The sequence below is a fragment of the Parasteatoda tepidariorum genome, chromosome 10, assembly GCF_982258835.1.
Source record: "Parasteatoda tepidariorum strain Cologne lab strain chromosome 10, Ptep-v5.0, whole genome shotgun sequence".
In the NCBI taxonomy this organism is placed as follows: domain Eukaryota; kingdom Metazoa; phylum Arthropoda; class Arachnida; order Araneae; family Theridiidae; genus Parasteatoda; species Parasteatoda tepidariorum.
The window spans coordinates 95,765,295-95,785,056 of NC_141764.1; the positions used below are offsets into that span (position 1 = coordinate 95,765,295).

General features: G+C 31.6%; 2 protein-coding genes across 2 annotated transcripts in view; both read right to left on the minus strand.

Moving 5' to 3' along the window:
• Positions 1-19,762, minus strand: part of LOC139426240 (cytochrome P450 3A21) — a 75,098-nt gene that overhangs the window by 40,729 nt on the left and 14,607 nt on the right. The gene's annotated exons all lie outside the window — the stretch shown is intronic.
• Positions 1-19,762, minus strand: part of LOC107442059 (cytochrome P450 3A8) — a 40,096-nt gene that overhangs the window by 5,713 nt on the left and 14,621 nt on the right. Inside the window, exons 9-11 of the mRNA XM_021145839.4 lie at positions 16,309-16,424; positions 5,472-5,616; positions 2,727-2,890 (exon numbers count right to left, since the gene is read on the minus strand). Of these exons, the coding sequence (XP_021001498.2) occupies positions 2,727-2,890; positions 5,472-5,616; positions 16,309-16,424 (425 nt within the window). The remainder of the gene's footprint in view (positions 1-2,726; positions 2,891-5,471; positions 5,617-16,308; positions 16,425-19,762) is intronic.

A 19,762-nucleotide genomic window follows, 5' to 3' on the forward strand; every position in this document is an offset into this window, starting at 1 on the left:
ATATATATATGAGGATCCCAAGAGATGGATTACATCTAAGTTATTAGGGTAGAATTGCAAAAAAATAAAAGTGATTTTCGAAAACTGACACGAAATCCACGTGCTCGAAAACGATAATATTTTAAATATTATATAATTTAGTTATTCTGAAAATAATATTTTTTCTTTTGACTTAGTAGTTCTGTGATTTCAATGAAGTTTTTAAATTTATATTTGCTTAATATTTAAAAATAATACAGTCAGGAACATGCAGGTCAACGTATGTGTCCATCTTGATATCATATGACAAAATTTATGACAGCAGCGCAGTAGTCAAAAGAAATCTCATAGTATAATGAAATCTGTATAAGATATATCCATTCAGAGAAAACATGAAAGAGTATATTCATTTAGATGTATTTTTATGTGTATTTTAATTAATTGTTTTATGTTAAGGTACATACATGCAATTAAGAACTTTCATTTTTTGTATGTTTTTTATAATTTTGAAATTTTACCCCCAAGATTTAGCTATTTTTTTTAAAATTAATTTTAGATTCCTTTCAATAATCATTTATTTTGTGTGAAATGCATATTTAAAATAGTTTTGAAACTGATATTTAAAGCAGTATTGCAATCCACTTAGAAAGAACTTTTTTTTTCAAACTTTTTTTTTAGTAAATTATTATTAAATCTATTCATCATTTTATTCAAATAGGCCAAAACATGACATTACGGTGGTTTGTTCCTACTTAATATATATATATATATATATATATATATATATATATATATATATATATATATATATATATATATATATATATATATATATATATATATATATATATATATATATATATATATATATATATATATATATATATATATATATATATATATATATTTGTATATATGCATGCAGAGAGAGAGAAAACAAGGAAAAAGATCTAAAGATTTTTTTAAAAGAGAGGAAAAACATTATGAAATAATATTTTTTTTTAAATGTTCACAAGTTTGAAAAACTTTAAAATTTCATGAAAAAATCGGAAAATATAGTAGAATAAGGAAAATATATAATCTCTTCATCAGCTCACACGATTATATCCGAAAAATAGTGCTTTCTAATATTGTAATAATACATCCAAAGTGAAACTATTATTAAAATAAAATGGCATTTTCTCTTAGTTTTCTGAATTTATTGTGTTTGTTTCAATTAATTTGCACAAGGGTGTATATATATACATACACACACCGAAAAGCCATTACATTATGACCACCTTGCTAATAACATGTAGGACCACCTTTAACCCTCAAAACTGCTAGCACCCGCCGTGGCATTGATTCCACAAGGTGCTGATAGGTAGTCTGAGGTATCTGGTACCAAGCGCTCACCAACTGGTCCTGCAATTTCCTCACATTGCGAGGGGGTAGCGTGGTAGCACGAACTTGGTTTTCCAAGTAGGACCACAAATGCTCCATTGGATTAAGGTCAGGTGAATTTGGGGGCCAAGACATGACTTGAAAGTCACTGGAATGTTCCTCGAACCAATCCATGACGATTCGAGCCTTACGACATGGTGCATTATTCTGTCCATTCCCCGCAGGAAAAACTGTTGCCATGAATGGGTGAACCTGGTCTGCAACTATGTTCAAGTCGCTTACAGACGTCAGGGATTGTTCTATGAGGATTATGGGTCCTAATGTGCCCCATGAAAACATTGTTCCTAGGCGATCCAATTGTTATAGATGGATGGTTGTCATAATGTAATGGCTCTTCGGTATATATATATATATATATATATATATATATATATATATATATATATATATATATATATATATATATATATATATTCTTTGGAAATATATGAGATATCTCAATCTAAATATATCTTTGGATATATATAAGATATCTACAGATCTGATACATCAAAAATGCTATTTTTTGCTTCGCCTATTTATGCGTCCGACATTGCAATCTGCACAAATGAAGAATTATTATGTACTTCATTACATTAAATTCAACAAAATTATTAATAAGCTGATGGAATTAATAAGTTTCAAGGCCATAAGGTTTTTTTACGTAGAAAAGTATAAGTGAAAAGCTTATACTTTAAACGCTCATAACTTCTAAGCTTTTACTCCTATCAACTTGGTTTCTGTCTTATTCAATTTAGTGAAAAAAATAAATATCCAATAATTCTCTTGCCCAATAACTTGCATCAAAGTGGGTAGGAATCGGAGCAATGATCGACTTTTTCCAGCACTCTTGAATAAGACTTGTACTTTAAAGACCAAATTTCTGAAAATATGTTCTTCAAAAAATTATCTGAAAATGTCAATTTTATGGAAGAAATTATTTTAAAACTTTTTCAACAAAACATGTAGATTTCGTTTTACTGAATCTAACTTCTTATAAAAGTTTCTAACCTCTCATTTAAGTCAAATCGATTGAATACTTTCTAAGTAATAAAATTCCAAAAACTTCGTATTGCTTAATTCCACAAAAGTCTTCAAAACTATTTATTTCTCATACTTAAATTTTCATTCTATGTAATCAAAAACTGTTTACTATTTTTTAATCGGTTGCTCACTGGCTCAGTCACTCAAAATCATATCATAGGAACAGATATTAATTATAAGTATAACATACTGAAATTCCTCATTGCAAACCAGAACGTAAGTCATAAATTAAGAATGAAAATTTTTAATTTAAATAATTTTTTATAATTGTTGAGACTTACATTAGTTTCCTTCACGACTTCTGATATTTCTTTGAACACTTTTTCCTGCACGTCTGGATTCATAGCTAGTAAATAAGCTGTGAGTCCTAGTGTTGTTGCTGTGGTGTGATAACCAGCCAGAAAAAAGATAACACACTGAGCTACAAGCTCATCCATAGACATACCTAAAAACAATCATTTTTATTTATTACAGGATTAAACATTGAAAACTATCGTGATCTTTTTTTAATCGTTTAACCAGTTAATGAAAAATGTGTTGCTCATGAAGTGGTAAGAAGTTATTAAAGTAGGCAATACATTGAAGTGGTAAGGAGTTAAAAGTGTGCCAAGCCATAAAGTTTTTGTCATAACTAAGTAACAATACTCTAGCACACGGAGTTAAAAACCCATCCATTGACAAATCTAAAAACAATTTTTATTTCAGTGCAGAATAATTCATTGAAAATTAACTTTATCCCTTTTATATCCCATTCTAAGTATTAAAATGTTAATAATTCTATGTCTAAAAATGTGAATAATCAGTTCCATATAAAAAAAAATTATTCAAAACAAAAGAACTTTGAGAAAATTGCAAAACAGTTTTTCTTTTGAAATATAAAGAGACTGATATACATTGTTCTTATGAGTTACTTCAGTTAAAAGTGCGTAAACTATACTTCGACAATCATTGCGAATTTCCCGAAAAGAGTTTTTTATGAAGTTTGATTCAAGAAAGTAGCCTTGACATCTTAGAAAATTTAAATTTAAAGAAAATGCATTTGTACAAACAGGACTCTGAAAAACGCGTTTATAGTATAACTATTATTTTTATGAAAATGTTAAATGTAAAATCTGCAATTTCTGTTTTTGCTTAAATTAAATACTTAAAATAAACTAATAATTTTTTTTTGAATATGGCAAATTAAGATAACCAATCTTTCATACTGCATTTTTCTTATTGCTTAAATATGAACAATGAAAATGATAGGTTTTAATACTGAATCCTTTTAACAATAGTGATTTTCCTTTTTTCGAAACAACGTTTTTACAACGAGAAAACGTTTGTATTAAAATAATAATATATAAATAATAATAAATAATAATTAAAATAATGTTATAAACATTGAACATGTAAAATTTTGTCTTTTTTCTGATAGAAAGTAATTTTTGTCTTCATTTAACTGAATTGTTTATAATTCGAGACAGATTCTTACATTTACTTCTGGTTGAAACTGAGTCATATTCCTATTGTGTATTTTTTCTTGTTGTTTATATTTTTATATCATTCAACAAGACAAAAGATTTTCTAAAAACCGTAAAATCTTAGTACGCTTTATTTTAGATCAATTGAATATATTCATCGAATGTATGTCATAGAATTCAGCAAATAGAGAACTATGTTTCCTAAATATTAATTTCGAAAAAGAAAGTCGTAGAATAGAAATAAAAAATGTTCTAAAAAGCACAACACTAGGTTATAAAAATTTTAGAAATATCAATTAATAAAAGTGATTTTTCAGTTATTCGCCCTGCCAGCTTCTGAACAAAACAAAAAAATTGAGTTTTTTCTCCCAATTTATTACCAGAACGGTAGGGACAGAAGTGATAGCCTATAGTTGGAAAAGGTAGAAAAAGTTCAAACGCATTATAAATTATGTTGCAACTCACATAAGTTTAAAAAAGATTATTCTATTTTCTGTTAATTACCTATCACAAGATGCACAGAAAAAATGGCTCATGTTTAAAAATTGTGTAGAGCTTTAAACTGAAAATAGTACGTTATACAATATAAATACCAATAAACTGCCATTTATCAAAATATATTCCAAGTAAATTATTTGTTTAATAATTCCATTTCTTTTATGGGAATTATACTTTCCGTATTTTACAAATGGCGTTGAGAAAATCATTTTTTGAAGTTCCTATTCAAACTACATGATAATATCTTACCCTAAGGTTCTTCTCCAAACTAAAATAAAGAGCGTTCCTCCACCTACAATACTTCGTACACCGCCAATATTTAAGTAATTAAACATTTTTATGAAGATTGCTCAAAGGAATAATAATAATAATGTCAAAAATTAAGCAGCGATAGCAGCGCCACTTGAAGTTATAAAAGAAGGTAGAAAATTGCACCGCACATTTCGTAAAATGTCACGTAATAGCATTTAAAACGAATGTTTTAAGTAAAAGAAAGTAGACGCGTCAAGAACAAAGAAGCAAGACGTAGTACGTTTTTTTTTTTGGTGGCAGAAGATAAGCAGAACTGCGAATGCTGGTCGTCCTGTCTCATTCGATGCAAACAAATGGCGTGAAAGGCTTCATAAATGACAAACATCAAAGATATCAATTTTTTGAGCAAGCAAACACCGTGATATATATCCAACGAAACCATTGCAACTATTAATAAAATAATTAGAATCAATCAAAGACATACAATCAAGGACATCTGCGTAGCATTACTTTATCTGAGTAGAGAAATGTGTCAATTCCTTTTCTCACTATGAACCACACTACTGCGCATTTCGTTTTTAGCACATACATCCTCAGCACAACTTTACATTTGTTTTAAATACTCTCACGTATACTTGTTAATCAGTTATACACAGTCCACGATGCGTTTATCCTGCCCTCCTTTATATGCATTAAAGTTGGCGCTGGTGTATTTCATACGCAATCATACTTGTCAGCTTTTCCTTCGAGCAACTCTTATTAATTTCTAGAGGGCAAATATACTCTGTAGCGAATACAGTCGCACTAGCTTACGTTTTGTAGTAACAGTCTTAAATATTGCATGGTCTTTTGATTCGTCTACATAGTTGGCAGCAAGGTCGTCTGCCTCATCCCACTTTTCCTCCTTTGCTACTTGGGTTGCTGAATCAACAAGCAACTGCAGGAAATCATTCCTAGTCTGAAAAATAAATGTTAGCATTTTACTAATCAAAGATTTCGGTAATAACACAAAGAAATTTCTAATATTGAAAAAAAATATCTAAACTGTTAGCTTAAGCGAGTTTTTCACGTAACTGTTCAGTATAGGCGATGAACAGATGAGCCATATTATTCGACCCATACAAGTAATTCAGTAAAAAAAAAAAACAATATTTGTAATAAGAAATGTTAATAATTGCATCTTTCCATTAAATTTCGAAACATCACAGTGAGAATGGAGTTTTAATAACTAGTGACATTATATGATATGAAGTTGAAAGTGACTTACAGTTATCAAAAATGCCACATATAAAACATATCTGTTCGTTTTGAAGTTTTTTGACTAATCTTAAATTCAGGTCTGTTTGTTACATCTAAATGGCCAACCAAAAAAAAAATGGTTAATCAATGAAAAACATCTGTATGAAAAAAAATGGTAAGATATATTTGTTTATAATAAGTGGATATTTTTTTCAGTTACTTTCCACTTTCGTTTTAAGCTCTGTACTTTGATTTCAGATCCTTATACTAATATATTTACAATATTAATATATTTTATTTTATAACCGTCGTTGAACAGCCGTCACAATTTTATTGGTTTACGACTACTAATGCTCAACTCCGCAGCCTTGCAATTTTGAACCAATCCAGAAGACAAGGAAACTCCTGGATCAGTACCCCCAGAGGTATTGATTTGTTATGGTTATTAATATATTGCAATAATCTTTTTCCGCTTTCAAACACTTGCGCTGACACTTTTTTTTCAATTCTTTTTTTAAAGGAAACATTCTTTTAAAAGGTCGCTGAGCAAACGTTTCGGAAAATTGGCTAAATACACGGTTTCCTTTAAAGCCAATATGCTGTCACGGTATAAAATAGTTAGTCTCGTTGAAGAGTCCAGAAATTCAGTAAAAAATAAATATTTAAAAGGAAATAGATTTTGGAGACAGTTTACAAAGCAAATGCCATTTAACAAGCATTTTATCCCTTAGGAAAATTTGCCATAAAAAAATGCCATAGGATATTCCTATGGGGTTTTGCCTATGGCAAAAATTTTGCCATACACTTTTGCCATATACGTATGGCAGAATTTTGCCATACATGTATGGCAAATTTTTGCCATAGGCAAAAGCCCATGGGAATATTCTATGGCATTTTTTTGAATGGCAAAATTTTGCCATAGGCAAAACCCCATAGGAATATCCTATGGCATTTTTTTGTATGGCAAAGTTTTGCCATAAGTGTATGGCAAAGTTTTGCCATAAGTGTATGGCAAATGTGTATGGCAAAATTTTGCCATAGGCAAAACCCCATAGGAATATCCTATGGCATTTTTTTGTATGGCAAATTTTTGCCATAAAACTAAGATGTGCTACAGTTGATGAAGAAATATTTTTCCATAGGTTATGGTACACCTTTGCCATACAGCTATGGCAACATTTCTCGTTGATATTTTACCATACGTCAAAAAATAATTACTTACAAGAATCTTTCGCAATGGATAATATTAAAAATGCAAAACTTAATAATTGTGGAATAAATATATATCCAGAAAGCTTTTTTTAAAATTTCTTTGATAAACTTCTCCTGTTTTACTTGCAGAATCCTTTTTGTATGCGGTTCTTATTCAAATAAATTTCAAACAGTTAGCACTAACCGCTAGAAAATGGGTCCGGTGGTCGGAGCGAGTGGGGAAAATAATGGTTATGTTGATTAGGAACAAAATATATTGAGTACAGGCAACTAATATTTGTTAAAGCTGTAAAAACAAGAAAATAGAAAGTGGGTCCGGAGGTCGGAGCGAGTACAAAAAACATTAATTTGATTGATTGGTATCATAATTAGTTAGATAAGCGTCAGATATTAGAGGAACCTAAAAGAACGCGAAGCAAAATAACGATCCGATGGTCGGAGCGAGTAGGAAAATTCTTTAAATTTCGATATGTGATACTAAACTAAAAATTAAACAGACTACTAAAACAATAAAATACTATTAAAACTCAAAAGATAAAGAGTGGGGCCGGTGGTCGAAGCGAAATTAGTTTAAAATAGATCAAACGGGACAAAAGCTGAATATGTAACGGTGCAACCAGTGGTGGCATGTGAACAAAATTTTATCTATAAAAAAGATGGTATTAGACTATGAAAAGCTAAGAATAGAAAACAGGCTAAATTAATTGATCCCCTACTAATGAGGGATAAAAAAATAGTTCAGTTGTGATAAGCACATTTAGAAAAGAGAACACAATATAGAAACATTGGTAAATACAAAACATGTTTAAGACATGATTAAAATTGGTAAAATTAATAATTGTTATTGACAAATTTACACTTGGTCAGGGATAGTAAATAAAAATTAATTGGGTATAGGAAATCACTATGACGAAAAAGTTGTAAACTTAAGGAAAGATTAAATTGTTAAAAGCATTTTTGGTTATAGCAGCAGATCCCTTAGGAAAATTTGCCATAGAGAAGCCTATGGTAATCTATGGCAACCTATGGCTACCATAGAAATTTGTATGGCAAGATGCCGTACGCCTATGGTTACCATAGAGATTTGTATGGCAAAACCCCAAAAGCCTATGGCTACCATAAAGATTTGTATGGCAGTATACCATAGACCAATGGTAACCATAAGGATTTGTATGGCACGTTACCATTGGGCTATGGCAACCACAGAAATTCGTATGGCAGTATACCATAGGCCAATGGTAACCTTAAAGATTTGTATGGCAGTATACCATAGAAAAAAGCTGATCTAGATCTCCACCAACGAAACAACAACTTCTATGGAGTCCTCAAAAACATCTTCTAAAATAAATAAATATCCATTATTTCACCCCGAAGTTAATTAAATTCAACATGTAATCCCGCAACGCATTCCTGGTGAGTCTTTTCCGGGTTCCGGGTGGCCAATTTTCCTATTTTTGAGTGTTTGAAATCCAATGTTCCATTCTTTTAGGCTTAGAGTATCAGACCGCCATGTTAACGTGTCATCCACTTCAAGTGGAATCTTTCGCTAAATTTGGCGACTTATTTTAATATTTTTTCAATCTCATTCTTGATCAAAAACATTTTATTGCAAACGCCTATGCGATTATTTTTCTGAATTTATTAAGTTTTTAATTTCCGGCAGTCTGGTACTTTTATTATCTGAATCTTTTTAAAATATGGTATAAGTTTGGTATAGGTTTTCGCTATGTTAAATTTTGCCATTTGTTGACTTTGTACACTTTAATTAATATCTTGCTGTTTATATTTTTATCTAAATTTTTTATATTTCTTTCCCCCAACTGTTTCTGATTAAACGACATCTTTCTTTTTATTTTATCCTCTCCCTCTGATTTTATATAAATTTTTAAAGTTACATCACTTTTCCATTATTAATGGTGTTCTATTCCCCACAGCAATTTGTAAACTATCTTCATGATGAAAAACGCGCTTAAGTAATTATGATCAAGCCAGATCATCATTTCTTTAATAATTAAAATTTTTTAATTCTTTTAACTTGTTCGGTGATAATTTCATTTTATTGCTGTCATATATCAATATCAAAGTCAGTGTTTACATTCTCATTTGTTTCTGATTTTAATTCCACTTAGGTTCTTGCAATCCTTTTTTACATTATCTTACATACGTTAGGGTTTTATATTTTTATTTTGTGTTTAATTTTTGTTTGCCATTAAATTGTTTTTATCATGTCTCTGTGTTTTACTATCTAACAACTAATATTTCTTAACTATATTATATATATTTAACTATATTATAACATATATTTGTGCAATGTTCTGTTACATATTTATACATAGCTTAGGGTCATCACTTAACTAGATTTGCTGGATTACTGGTTGACAATTATTTTGCCTCAATATTATCAACGGGACAGTCCCTGGCCATATCATCTGCTGCTGTTACCAAAAATGCTTTTAACAATTTAATCGTTCCTTAAGCTTACAACTTTTCGTCATAGCGATGCCCTATACCCAATGAATTTTTATTTACTATCCCTGACCAAGTGTAAATAGCAATTATTAATTTTACCAATTTTAATCATGTCCTAAACATGTTTTGTATTTACCAATGTCTCTATATTGCGTTCTCTTTTCTAACTGTGCTTAGCTCAACTCAACATAAATTTTCTGAGTTTCATATCCCTCACTAGTAGGGGATCAACTAATTTAGCCTGTTTTCTATTCTTAGCTTTTCATTTTCTAATACCATCTTTTTTATAGATAAAATTTTGTTCACATGCCACCACTGGTAGCACCGTTACATATTCGGCGTTTGTCCCGTTTGGTCTATTTTAAACTAATTTCGCTTCGACCACCGGTCCCACTTTTTATCTTTTGAGTTTTCATAGTAATTTATTGTTTTAGTAGTCTGTTTAATTTTTAGCTTAGTATCACATATCAAAATTTAAAAAAAATTCATACTCGCTCCGACCATCGGACCATTATTTAAATTTGCTTTCTTTTAGGTTCCTCTAATATCTGACGCTTATCTAACTAATTATGATACCAATCAATCAAATGAACGTTTTTTATACTCGCTCCGACCTCCAGACTCACTTTCTATTTTCTTGTTTTTTACAGTTTTAACAAATATTGGTAGCCTGTACTCAGTATATTTTGTTCCTAATCAACATAACCAATACTTTCCCCACTCGCTCCGATGGCCGGACCCATTTTCTAACGGTTAGTACTAACCATTTAAAATTTATTTGAATAAGAACAGCATTCAGAAAGGATTCTGCAAGTGAAACAAGAGAAGTTCATCAAAGAAATTTAAAAAAAAAAGATTTCTGGATATATATTTATTCTACAATTATTAAGTTTTGCATTTTTAATATTCATTGCGAAAGATTCTTGTAAGTAACTATTTTTTTATGTATGGTAAAATATCAACGAGAAATGTTGCCATAGCTGTACGGCAAAGGTGTTCCATAGCCTATGGAAAAATATTTCGTCATAAGCTGTAGCACATCTAAGTTTTATGGCAAAAATTTGCCATATAAAAAATGCCATAGGATATTCCTATGGGGTTTTGCCTATGGTAAAATTTTGCCATACACTTTTGCCATATACGTATGGCAAATTTTTGCCATATAAAAAATGCCATAGGATATTCCTATGGGGTTTTGCCTATGGCAAAAGTGTATGGCAAAATTTTTGCCATAGGCAAAACCCCATAGGAATATCCTATGGCATTTTTTATGGCAAACCTATGGCAAATTTTCCTAAGGGATGATATGGCCAGGGACTGTCCAGCTGATGATATTGAAGCAAAACAATTGTCAACCAGTAATCCAGCAAATCTAGTTAAGTGATGACCCTAAGCTATGTATAAACATGTAACAGAACATTGTACAAATATATGTGGATACTTAAAAAATATTAGTTGTAAAATAGTAAAACACAAAGACATGATAAAAAACAATTTAATGGCAAGCAAAAATTAAACACAAAATATAAATATAAAACCCTAACATATGTAAGATAATGTAAAAAAGCATTGCAAGAACCTAAGTGGAATTAAAATAAAAAACTAATGAGAATGTAAACACTGATAAAAGTACCAGACAGCCGGAAATTAAAAAACTTAATAAATTCAGATAGATAATTGCATAGGCGTTTGCAATAAAATGTTTTTGACCAAGAATGAGATCGAAAAAATATTAAAATAAGTAGCCAAAGTTAGCGAATGATTCCACTTGTAGTGGATGACACGTTAATATGGCGGTCTGATACACTAAGCCTAAATCAATGGAACATCGGATTTTAAACACTCAAAAATGGAAAAATTGGCCACCCGGAGGCCGGAAAAGACTCACCAGGAATGCCTTGTGGGTTTACATGTTGAATTTAATTAACTTCGGGGTGAAATAATGGATATTTATTTCTTTTAGAAGATGTTTTTGAGGACTCCATAGAAGTTGTTGTTTCGTTGGTGGAGATCTAGATCAGCTTTTCTCTATGGTATACTGCCATACAAATCTTTAAGGTTACCATTGGCCTATGGTATACTGCCATACAAATTTCTGTGGTTGCCATAGGCCAATGGTGACGTGCCATACAAATTCTTATGGTTACCATTAGTCTATGGTATACTGCCATACAAATCTTTATGGTAGCCATAGGCTTTTGGGGTTTTGCCATACAAATCTTTATGGTAGCCATAGGCTTTTGGGGTTTTGCCATACAAATCTCTATGATAACCATAGGCGTATGGTATCTTGCCATATAAATTTCTATGGTAGCCATAGGCTTATGGGGTTGTGCCATACAAATCTCTATGGTAGCCATAGGCTTATGGTGTTGTGCCATACAAATCTCTATGGTAACCATAGGCGTATGGTATCTTGCCATACAAATTTCTATGGTAGCCATAGGTTGCCATAGATTACCATAGGCTTCTCTATGGCAAATTTTCCTAAGGGATAACACACTAATGTGTATTTTCAATGAATTATTTCAGATACGAACTATTCTTTGCAATTCTTTGATATACGAAATATTCTTTGCAATAAAAATTAAACCATAGCCTTTGTCCTGCCCAGCACTCTCTCTCTCTCTCTCTCTCTCTCAAGCAAGTTCTAAAATTAGTTTTTACCAAGTTTGCAAAATATGTATTAAACAACGCAGCCTTTTGAAAATATTTACTGTGAAATAATACATCGATGCAATGGTTAAATAGTTGTTTTAGTCCACTATAATGGATCATGAGATCCTAAATTATGAAATTTGTTTATTTGTTTGACGTTTAAAGAAATACGATAAAATTATCAAAATTAAATAATTAATAATAGTAGTATCTGCATCTTGATAGTTTTAAGCGAAACAAAATAAAGATGCTTCAAAGCTTGATGGTATTGTCATTTTTGTTAAAGCTCTTCAACACTGTTGGAAATTTCTCGGAAAAATGGTTAAATAACAATTTATCTAATTGTTATTTTACCATTTCAAGCAAAAACAGTCAAATAATCATAAATAAGATGGTAATTAAGCTGTTAACCATGAGAAATACCGTTTATTAACTGCTTTCACCTAATACGGTTCAACAACCAGAATTTTATCGCAAAACGTATTATAACCCAGAGGGTTAATCAGTCTCATGATCTTCAGAACGGGGAATCGAGGCCCAACGTTGACACCACAATATTTCCTTTATTCCTTTCAGTACATGAAGAGTTATGCCAAGTTAAATTTCATTTTTATGGTTTCGAAACCATGCTAGTTCTAAATGGTTAAAAAACCGTATAGTTTTGTATCCATAATTTTATAATCATACGGTTTCAAACCCATAAAGATAAAAAATATTCCTTACCGTAACCCTTAGGAAAATTTGCCATAGGTTTGCCATAAAAAAATGCCATAGGATATTCCTATGGGGTTTTGCCTATGGCAAAAATTTTGCCATACATTTTTGCCATATACGTATGGCAGAATTTTGCCATACATGTATGGCAAATTTTTGCCATAGGCAAAACCCCATAGGAATATTCTATGGCATTTTTTTGAATGGCAAAATTTTGCCATAGGCAAAACCCCATAGGAATATCCTATGGCATTTTTTTGTATGGCAAAGTTTTGCCATAAGTGTATGGCAAAAGTGTATGGCAAAATTTTGCCATAGGCAAAACCCCATAGGAATATCCTATGGCATTTTCTTATATGGCAAATTTTTGCCATAAAACTAAGATGTGCTACAGTTTATGAAGAAATATTTTTCCATAGGTTATGGTACACCTTTGCCATACAGCTATGGCAACATTTCTCGTTGATATTTTACCATACGTCAAAAAATAATTACTTACAAGAATCTTTCGTAATGGATAATATTAAAAATGCAAAACTTAATAATTGTGGAATAAATATATATCCAGAAAGCTTTTTTTTAAAATTTCTTTGATAAACTTTTCCTGTTTTACTTGCAGAATCCTTTTTGTATGCGGTTCTTACTCAAATAAATTTCAAACAGTTAGTACTAACCGCTAGAAAATGGGTCCGGTGGTCGGAGCGAAGGGGAAAATAATGGTTATGTTGATTAGGAACAAAATATATTGAGTACAGGCAACTAATATTTGTTAAAGCTGTAAAAACAAGAAAATAGAAAGTGGATCCGGAGGTCGGGGCGAGTACAAAAAACATTAATTTGATTGATTGGTATCATAATTAGTTAGATAAGCGTCAGATATTAGAGGAACCTAAAAGAACGCGAAGCAAAATAACGGTCCGATGGTCGGAGCGAGTATGAAAATTGTTTAAATTTCGATATGTGATACTAAACTAAAAATTAAACAGACTACTAAAACAATAAAATACTATTAAAACTCAAAAGATAAAGAGTGGGGCCGGTGGTCGAAACGAAATTAGTTTAAAATAGATCAAACGGGACAAAGGCTGAATATGTAACGGTGCAACCAGTGGTGGCATGTGAACAAAATTTTATCGATAAAAAAGATGGTACTAGACTATGAAAAGCTAAGAATAGAAAACAGGCTAAATTAATTGATCCCCTACTAATGAGGGATAAAAAAACTCAGAAAATTTATGTTGAGTTGTGATAAGCACATTTAGAAAAGAGAACACAATATAGAAACATTGGTAAATAAAAACATGTTTAAGACATGATTAAAATTGGTAAAATTAATAATTGTTATTGACAAATTTACACTTGGTCAGGGATAGTAAATAAAAATTAATTGGGTATAGGGGAATCACTATGACGAAAAAGTTGTAAACTTAAGGAAAGATTAAATTTCTTAAAAGCATTTTTGGTTACAGCAGCAGATGATATAGCCAAGGACTGTCCAGTTGATGATATTGAAGCAAAACAATTGTCAACCAGTAATCCGGCAAATCTAGTTAAGTGATGACCCTAAAGGCCTGGTTTCTTAGCCTGTCGTCCTAAACGTCGGCGTCAGCTGGAAATCAGCGCTAACCTCTGATTGGTTTATTTGTGAGTTTGATAGTATACGTCATCGAACGCTTATCTTGAACTTCAATTGCCGTCCAACTCAACTGCAGTTGGATTACAGCGTGACGTTAACCACAGAAGCAATGGCGGACAACATCCAACAGCACATTGAAATCAGCCAAGATTTTGATTTTGACATTAAACATAGCTTCTTCATTAAACATAGCACTCTTCATTTAGCTCAGCTATAATGTGTTTTTTCTTGAACAAAGTCATTATTTGTTCTCTAAAACACTGGTCGACAATAACGAAATCAATACAAATTCAAAATAAATATTTGTTTACGTTATTAACGCATGCGCAATGAGAGATAATGTCTGCGTTGGACCGACTGCTCACGCTGAGCTAACAAAAAAGTATTTTTTTGGCGTCAGATCTACGTCAACTTTCCGCTGACGCCCAGATAAGGCGTTAGTTCTAAGAAACCAGGTCTTGAGCTAACAAACCAGTATTTTGTTGGCGTCAGCGTGACGTTGACGTCACGCCGACGCCCAGATAAGGCGCTTGTCCTAAGAAACCAGACCTTAAGCTATGTATAAACATGTAACAGAACATTGTACAAATATATGTGGATACTTAAGAAATATTAGTTGTAAAATAGTAAAACACAAAGACATGATAAAAAAACAATTTAATGGCAAGCAAAAATTAAACACAAAATATAAATATAAAGCCCTAACATATGTAAGATAATGTAAAAAAGCATTGCAAGAACCTAAGTGGAATTAAAATAAAAAACTAATGAGAATGTAAACACTGATAAAAGTACCAGACAGCCGGAAATTGAAAAACTTAATAAATTCAGATAGGTAATTGCATAGGCGTTTGCAATAAAATGTTTTTGACCAAGAATGAGATCGAAAAAATATTAAAATAAGTAGCCAAAGTTAGCGAATGATTCCACTTGTAGAGGATGACACGTTAATATGGCGGTCTGATACACTAAGCCTAAATCAATGGAACATCGGATTTTAAACACTCAAAAATGGAAAAATTGGCCACCCGGCGGCCGGAAAAGACTCACCAGGAATGCCTTGTGGGTTTACATGTTGAATTTAATTAACTTCTGGGTGAAATAATGGATATTTATTTCTTTTAGAAGATGTTTTTGAGGACTCCATAGAAGTTGTTGTTTCGTTGGTGGAGATCTAGATCAGCTTTTCTCTATGGTATACTGTCATACAAATCCTTATGGTTACCATTAGTCTATGGTATACTGCCATACAAATCTTTATGGTAGCCATAGGCTTTTGTGGTTTTGCCATACAAATCTCTATGGTAACCATAGGCGTATGGTATCTTGCCATATAAATTTCTATGGTAGCCATAGGCTTATGGGGTTGTGCTATACAAATCTCTATGGTAGCCATATGCTTATGGTGTTGTGCCATACAAATCTCTATGGTAACCATAGGCGTATGGTATCTTGCCATACAAATTTCTATGGTAGCCATAGGTTGCCATAGATTACCATAGGCTTCTCTATGGCAAATTTTCCTAAGGGAAGCGTTATGATAAATTGAATGGACAGGCTGCTGCCCGTTATTTTACCATAATTTCGGAATGAAAATTCTAACAATGAATAATAAAGAAGTTTCAATAATTTTAATAAAGTGTTTTAAGAATATACAAATCAATTGAAAAACGTTGCTCCAGGTCTATTTCATGAAATAAATATGAACAAATTAATAATTACCTGTCCAGTCCTCTTCCTTTCTTGTATAATATTCAGAGTTACACTTTTGAAAAAATTCATGATTGTAGGATTAAAGACTTTAAAACCAAACTTTTTTAGCAAACGTGGCATAAGCACTGAAAATAAATTATAAATTTAAGCATTAAAATCCATCTTTACTGTGTACTTTCAAAATATATCTGACTATTATGCTGCATGTAAATAAAATAATTCGGAAAGAAGTAGTGTACAGCACTCCTGTTGTTCGTTAAATGTTTTCTGCTTGTCGAAGTTACTCGTATCAGTCTCGGGTAGAGAAACGGTGGGCAAATTTCGCGAAACGTTGTTTTTGGAGCTAGCTCTCAACTATTGCGCGATGACGTTCGAAAACACTCTGGAAAGTTCAATCGGTTTTCATCTTAAGAGAAGAGTGGAGATATTTCTTCCTTAATGAAGCATTTTGTGTAGAATTCGTATGATTTGAAAACAAATTTTTCATTTTAATACAAATATATCGCGAAGCTGCACCGACAATATTTATTTCGTCACTTTTTCTCGAGATAAAGATCATGTATAATTTAGATTTCGAAAATGGAGATTTTAATTAGTGAAATAAGTAGATCTGCAAAACTACATTCAATAAGAATATTCCCTAAGTTTGCAAAATTCAAGCATTGCATTTTATTGTTCCTTACGAATTTAAATTTTTTATTGTAGTTTAACTTCCTGTCATTAGAAATATTGATAAAAGAATTGTTATTATATAAAGAATAATGACGTCGCGTTATAATTATGAATTGAATCAATCGAAAAATCAAACGTTAAAAAATTATCAACCGTTCACACCGTTACACAATTAACTTTTCAAAAGTTGAAAAAAAATTGGAGCGAAGCTCCAAAAACTGAACCGAATTTAAAATTAAAACGGAATTAAACGGAAAAACTGCAGAACTGACCCAATAAATAAGAATTATAAGTAAGAACCTTCACATTTTTAAATTTAACAAAATGAACTGAAATCTGAAACATTTCATTAGGGAGCTCAGGGGTATAGTACCTTTGCAACAATTTTTTTTTAAATAAAGGTTCAATCATTCATTTTGTGGATGATTTGTATGCTCATTTAACTTATAATCAATAATTTATCTTCAAAAAATAATTAAACTGTTTATTTTTTTTAAATTTAAAAAAAACTGAAAAAATTCACAAATTTTTAATTTTTTAGGCTTTTTTATTTTAACATATTTTCAAAAAAAAAATTTCTTAGTACTTACAATATTCATTTTAACAATTTTCCGTATTCATTTGTTGATATATCAATTAGAATATTTTTCATAGATTATTTTGCAAAAAAGTTGAAAAAAAGGTTAAACATTCCTGTTAGGTATATATAACACGCTGTAAAAATTGTAATACCTCATTGCTCCATGCACAGTTTAAATAAGTGTATCATACTTAAGATAAAAAAGTTTACTTCAAAGCTTTTTCTTCAATGGAAGAAATTCCTTTGGGATTTAATTAAGAGTAAAACACTATCATCTATGAGAAAAAGCACTTTAAATCCTGTCTGCTGAGCAAATTTCTGTATCAGGACAGTCTTAAATGATTCATAACTTTTTTAAAAATGTAGATAGAGAGATATTTTTTTTCAGTGCATTTGAAATAGTTTGAAAACTTATTATAAGTAATAAAAATAATTTCGATATTTCGGTCATTTTTTTGGGTACTGTGATCCCTTAAAATGGAAAATACGAGGGTTGTCCATAAAATAAGGTTCCCAACGAATTTTCACAATGAAAAACATGTTTATTGGCATTGAATAATACATGTTTGGAAAGCTTAGACTTCCCTCCTTTTTTCTGCATAATCGCCGTTTAGATCAATGCATTTTTACATGCGGTGTACCATCTTCTTTATGCCTGAGTCGTAGAACTCTGCCGCCGCTCAGCGAAGATAGCTTAAAACAGACAGAATTTGCTTAAACTTCTTCGGCTTTGGCGAGCATGGATGCTTCCACTAACGGGATTGTTCTTTTGTTTCCGGTGTCATGTAGTGAACCCAGGGTCCAGAAATTCCTTGCCATCGGTTTCGTAGGCATGAAGAAATTCGCAGGCGGCTTCCACACGTTACCGTTTGTTGTCATAGTCATCCGTCCGCATTTTCGGGACCCACCTTGCCCAAACCATGGCATATCCTAAGCGATCTCTCAGAATGTTGTGAATGCAGGACTTACTGACAACAGGGATCATCTCGCTGAGGTCCCGAACCTTCACCCTTCGATCTTTCAGCATTGCTTCTTCCACTTTCGCAATCGCTTTGTCCGAAAACGATGGCCGACCAGAATGTTGTTCGGCATGGACGTCTGTAAGTCCGTCTTTGAATTCTCTGCACCATTTGCGCACAGTTTGCACACTCATACACTCTTCCCCGTACGCCTCACAGAGTTGGGAATGAATGTCCACCGGAGGAACGTTTTTTGCACTCAAGAACAAATCACAGAGCATAATTCGCACCTGGCGTGAGAAACAAATGGAAGCTTTATCTTTCACGGCTACCAAGACAAGAATTAACGTTGTAGATACCTCGCCGGGGCGGGAACTGGGGCAAAGGGAGCTAAGTTACACGCCAGTCTCAACAAATCCCGCTTAACAGCGTTCCTAGCATCCGTAGCTCCTTGGGAACCTTATTTTATGGACAAGATTTTTCACTGATAGCCCCTCGCTGCGAGTGACTGCCAGCTTCTGCTTGCAAAAGAAAATGCTAATAAAAGTATTTACATTAGAGTAATCTACATAATAATCTAGAGCAAACTCTAATTCTTTATCGGTTCATTTGTTTACGTACAAAAATATGGTCTAATACCTAACACTATATTACTTAATTTATACGACTTAGTTTCAAAGAAAAGCTGGAACTATCCGTTGATAATGCTTGTTTGGTTGTAACTTTCTGATTTTATTAAGATAAAAAAAAAGTCTAGTTTTATATATAAAAAGTAGAGAAAATTTTCTATAACATTAATTTTTACACTGACCGCAGGGGGAGGGGGGAGGAAGTAAAAACAGCTACGTAAGGAGAAGGACAATAGTAACATGATAATGCTTAGCAACAAGATATTATCGTTCCTAAATAATTAGAGAAAAATAAGTCTTAGTTCTATTTTGACAAATTTTAGTGAGACTTTAATTTAATGAAGAAAATTTTTCACATTGCATTTGCGTCAAAGTTCCTCCACATTATCTCCAACTATTTTGAAACTAAATAGTTCTAAAATCCTAATGCAAATAAAATATCTTCAATAAAATTAATTTATTTTAAGTAATAAAGTATGAAATAAAAATAAAAATTTGATAAACAGAAATATTAGTAGAAACATATCTGTATTAACTCCGCAACAAAAAAGAGAAAATAACACTTTAAAAAATTTTCCTGTCTACACTTCGTTTTCGAAATAACATTGAGATTAAAATTGTTT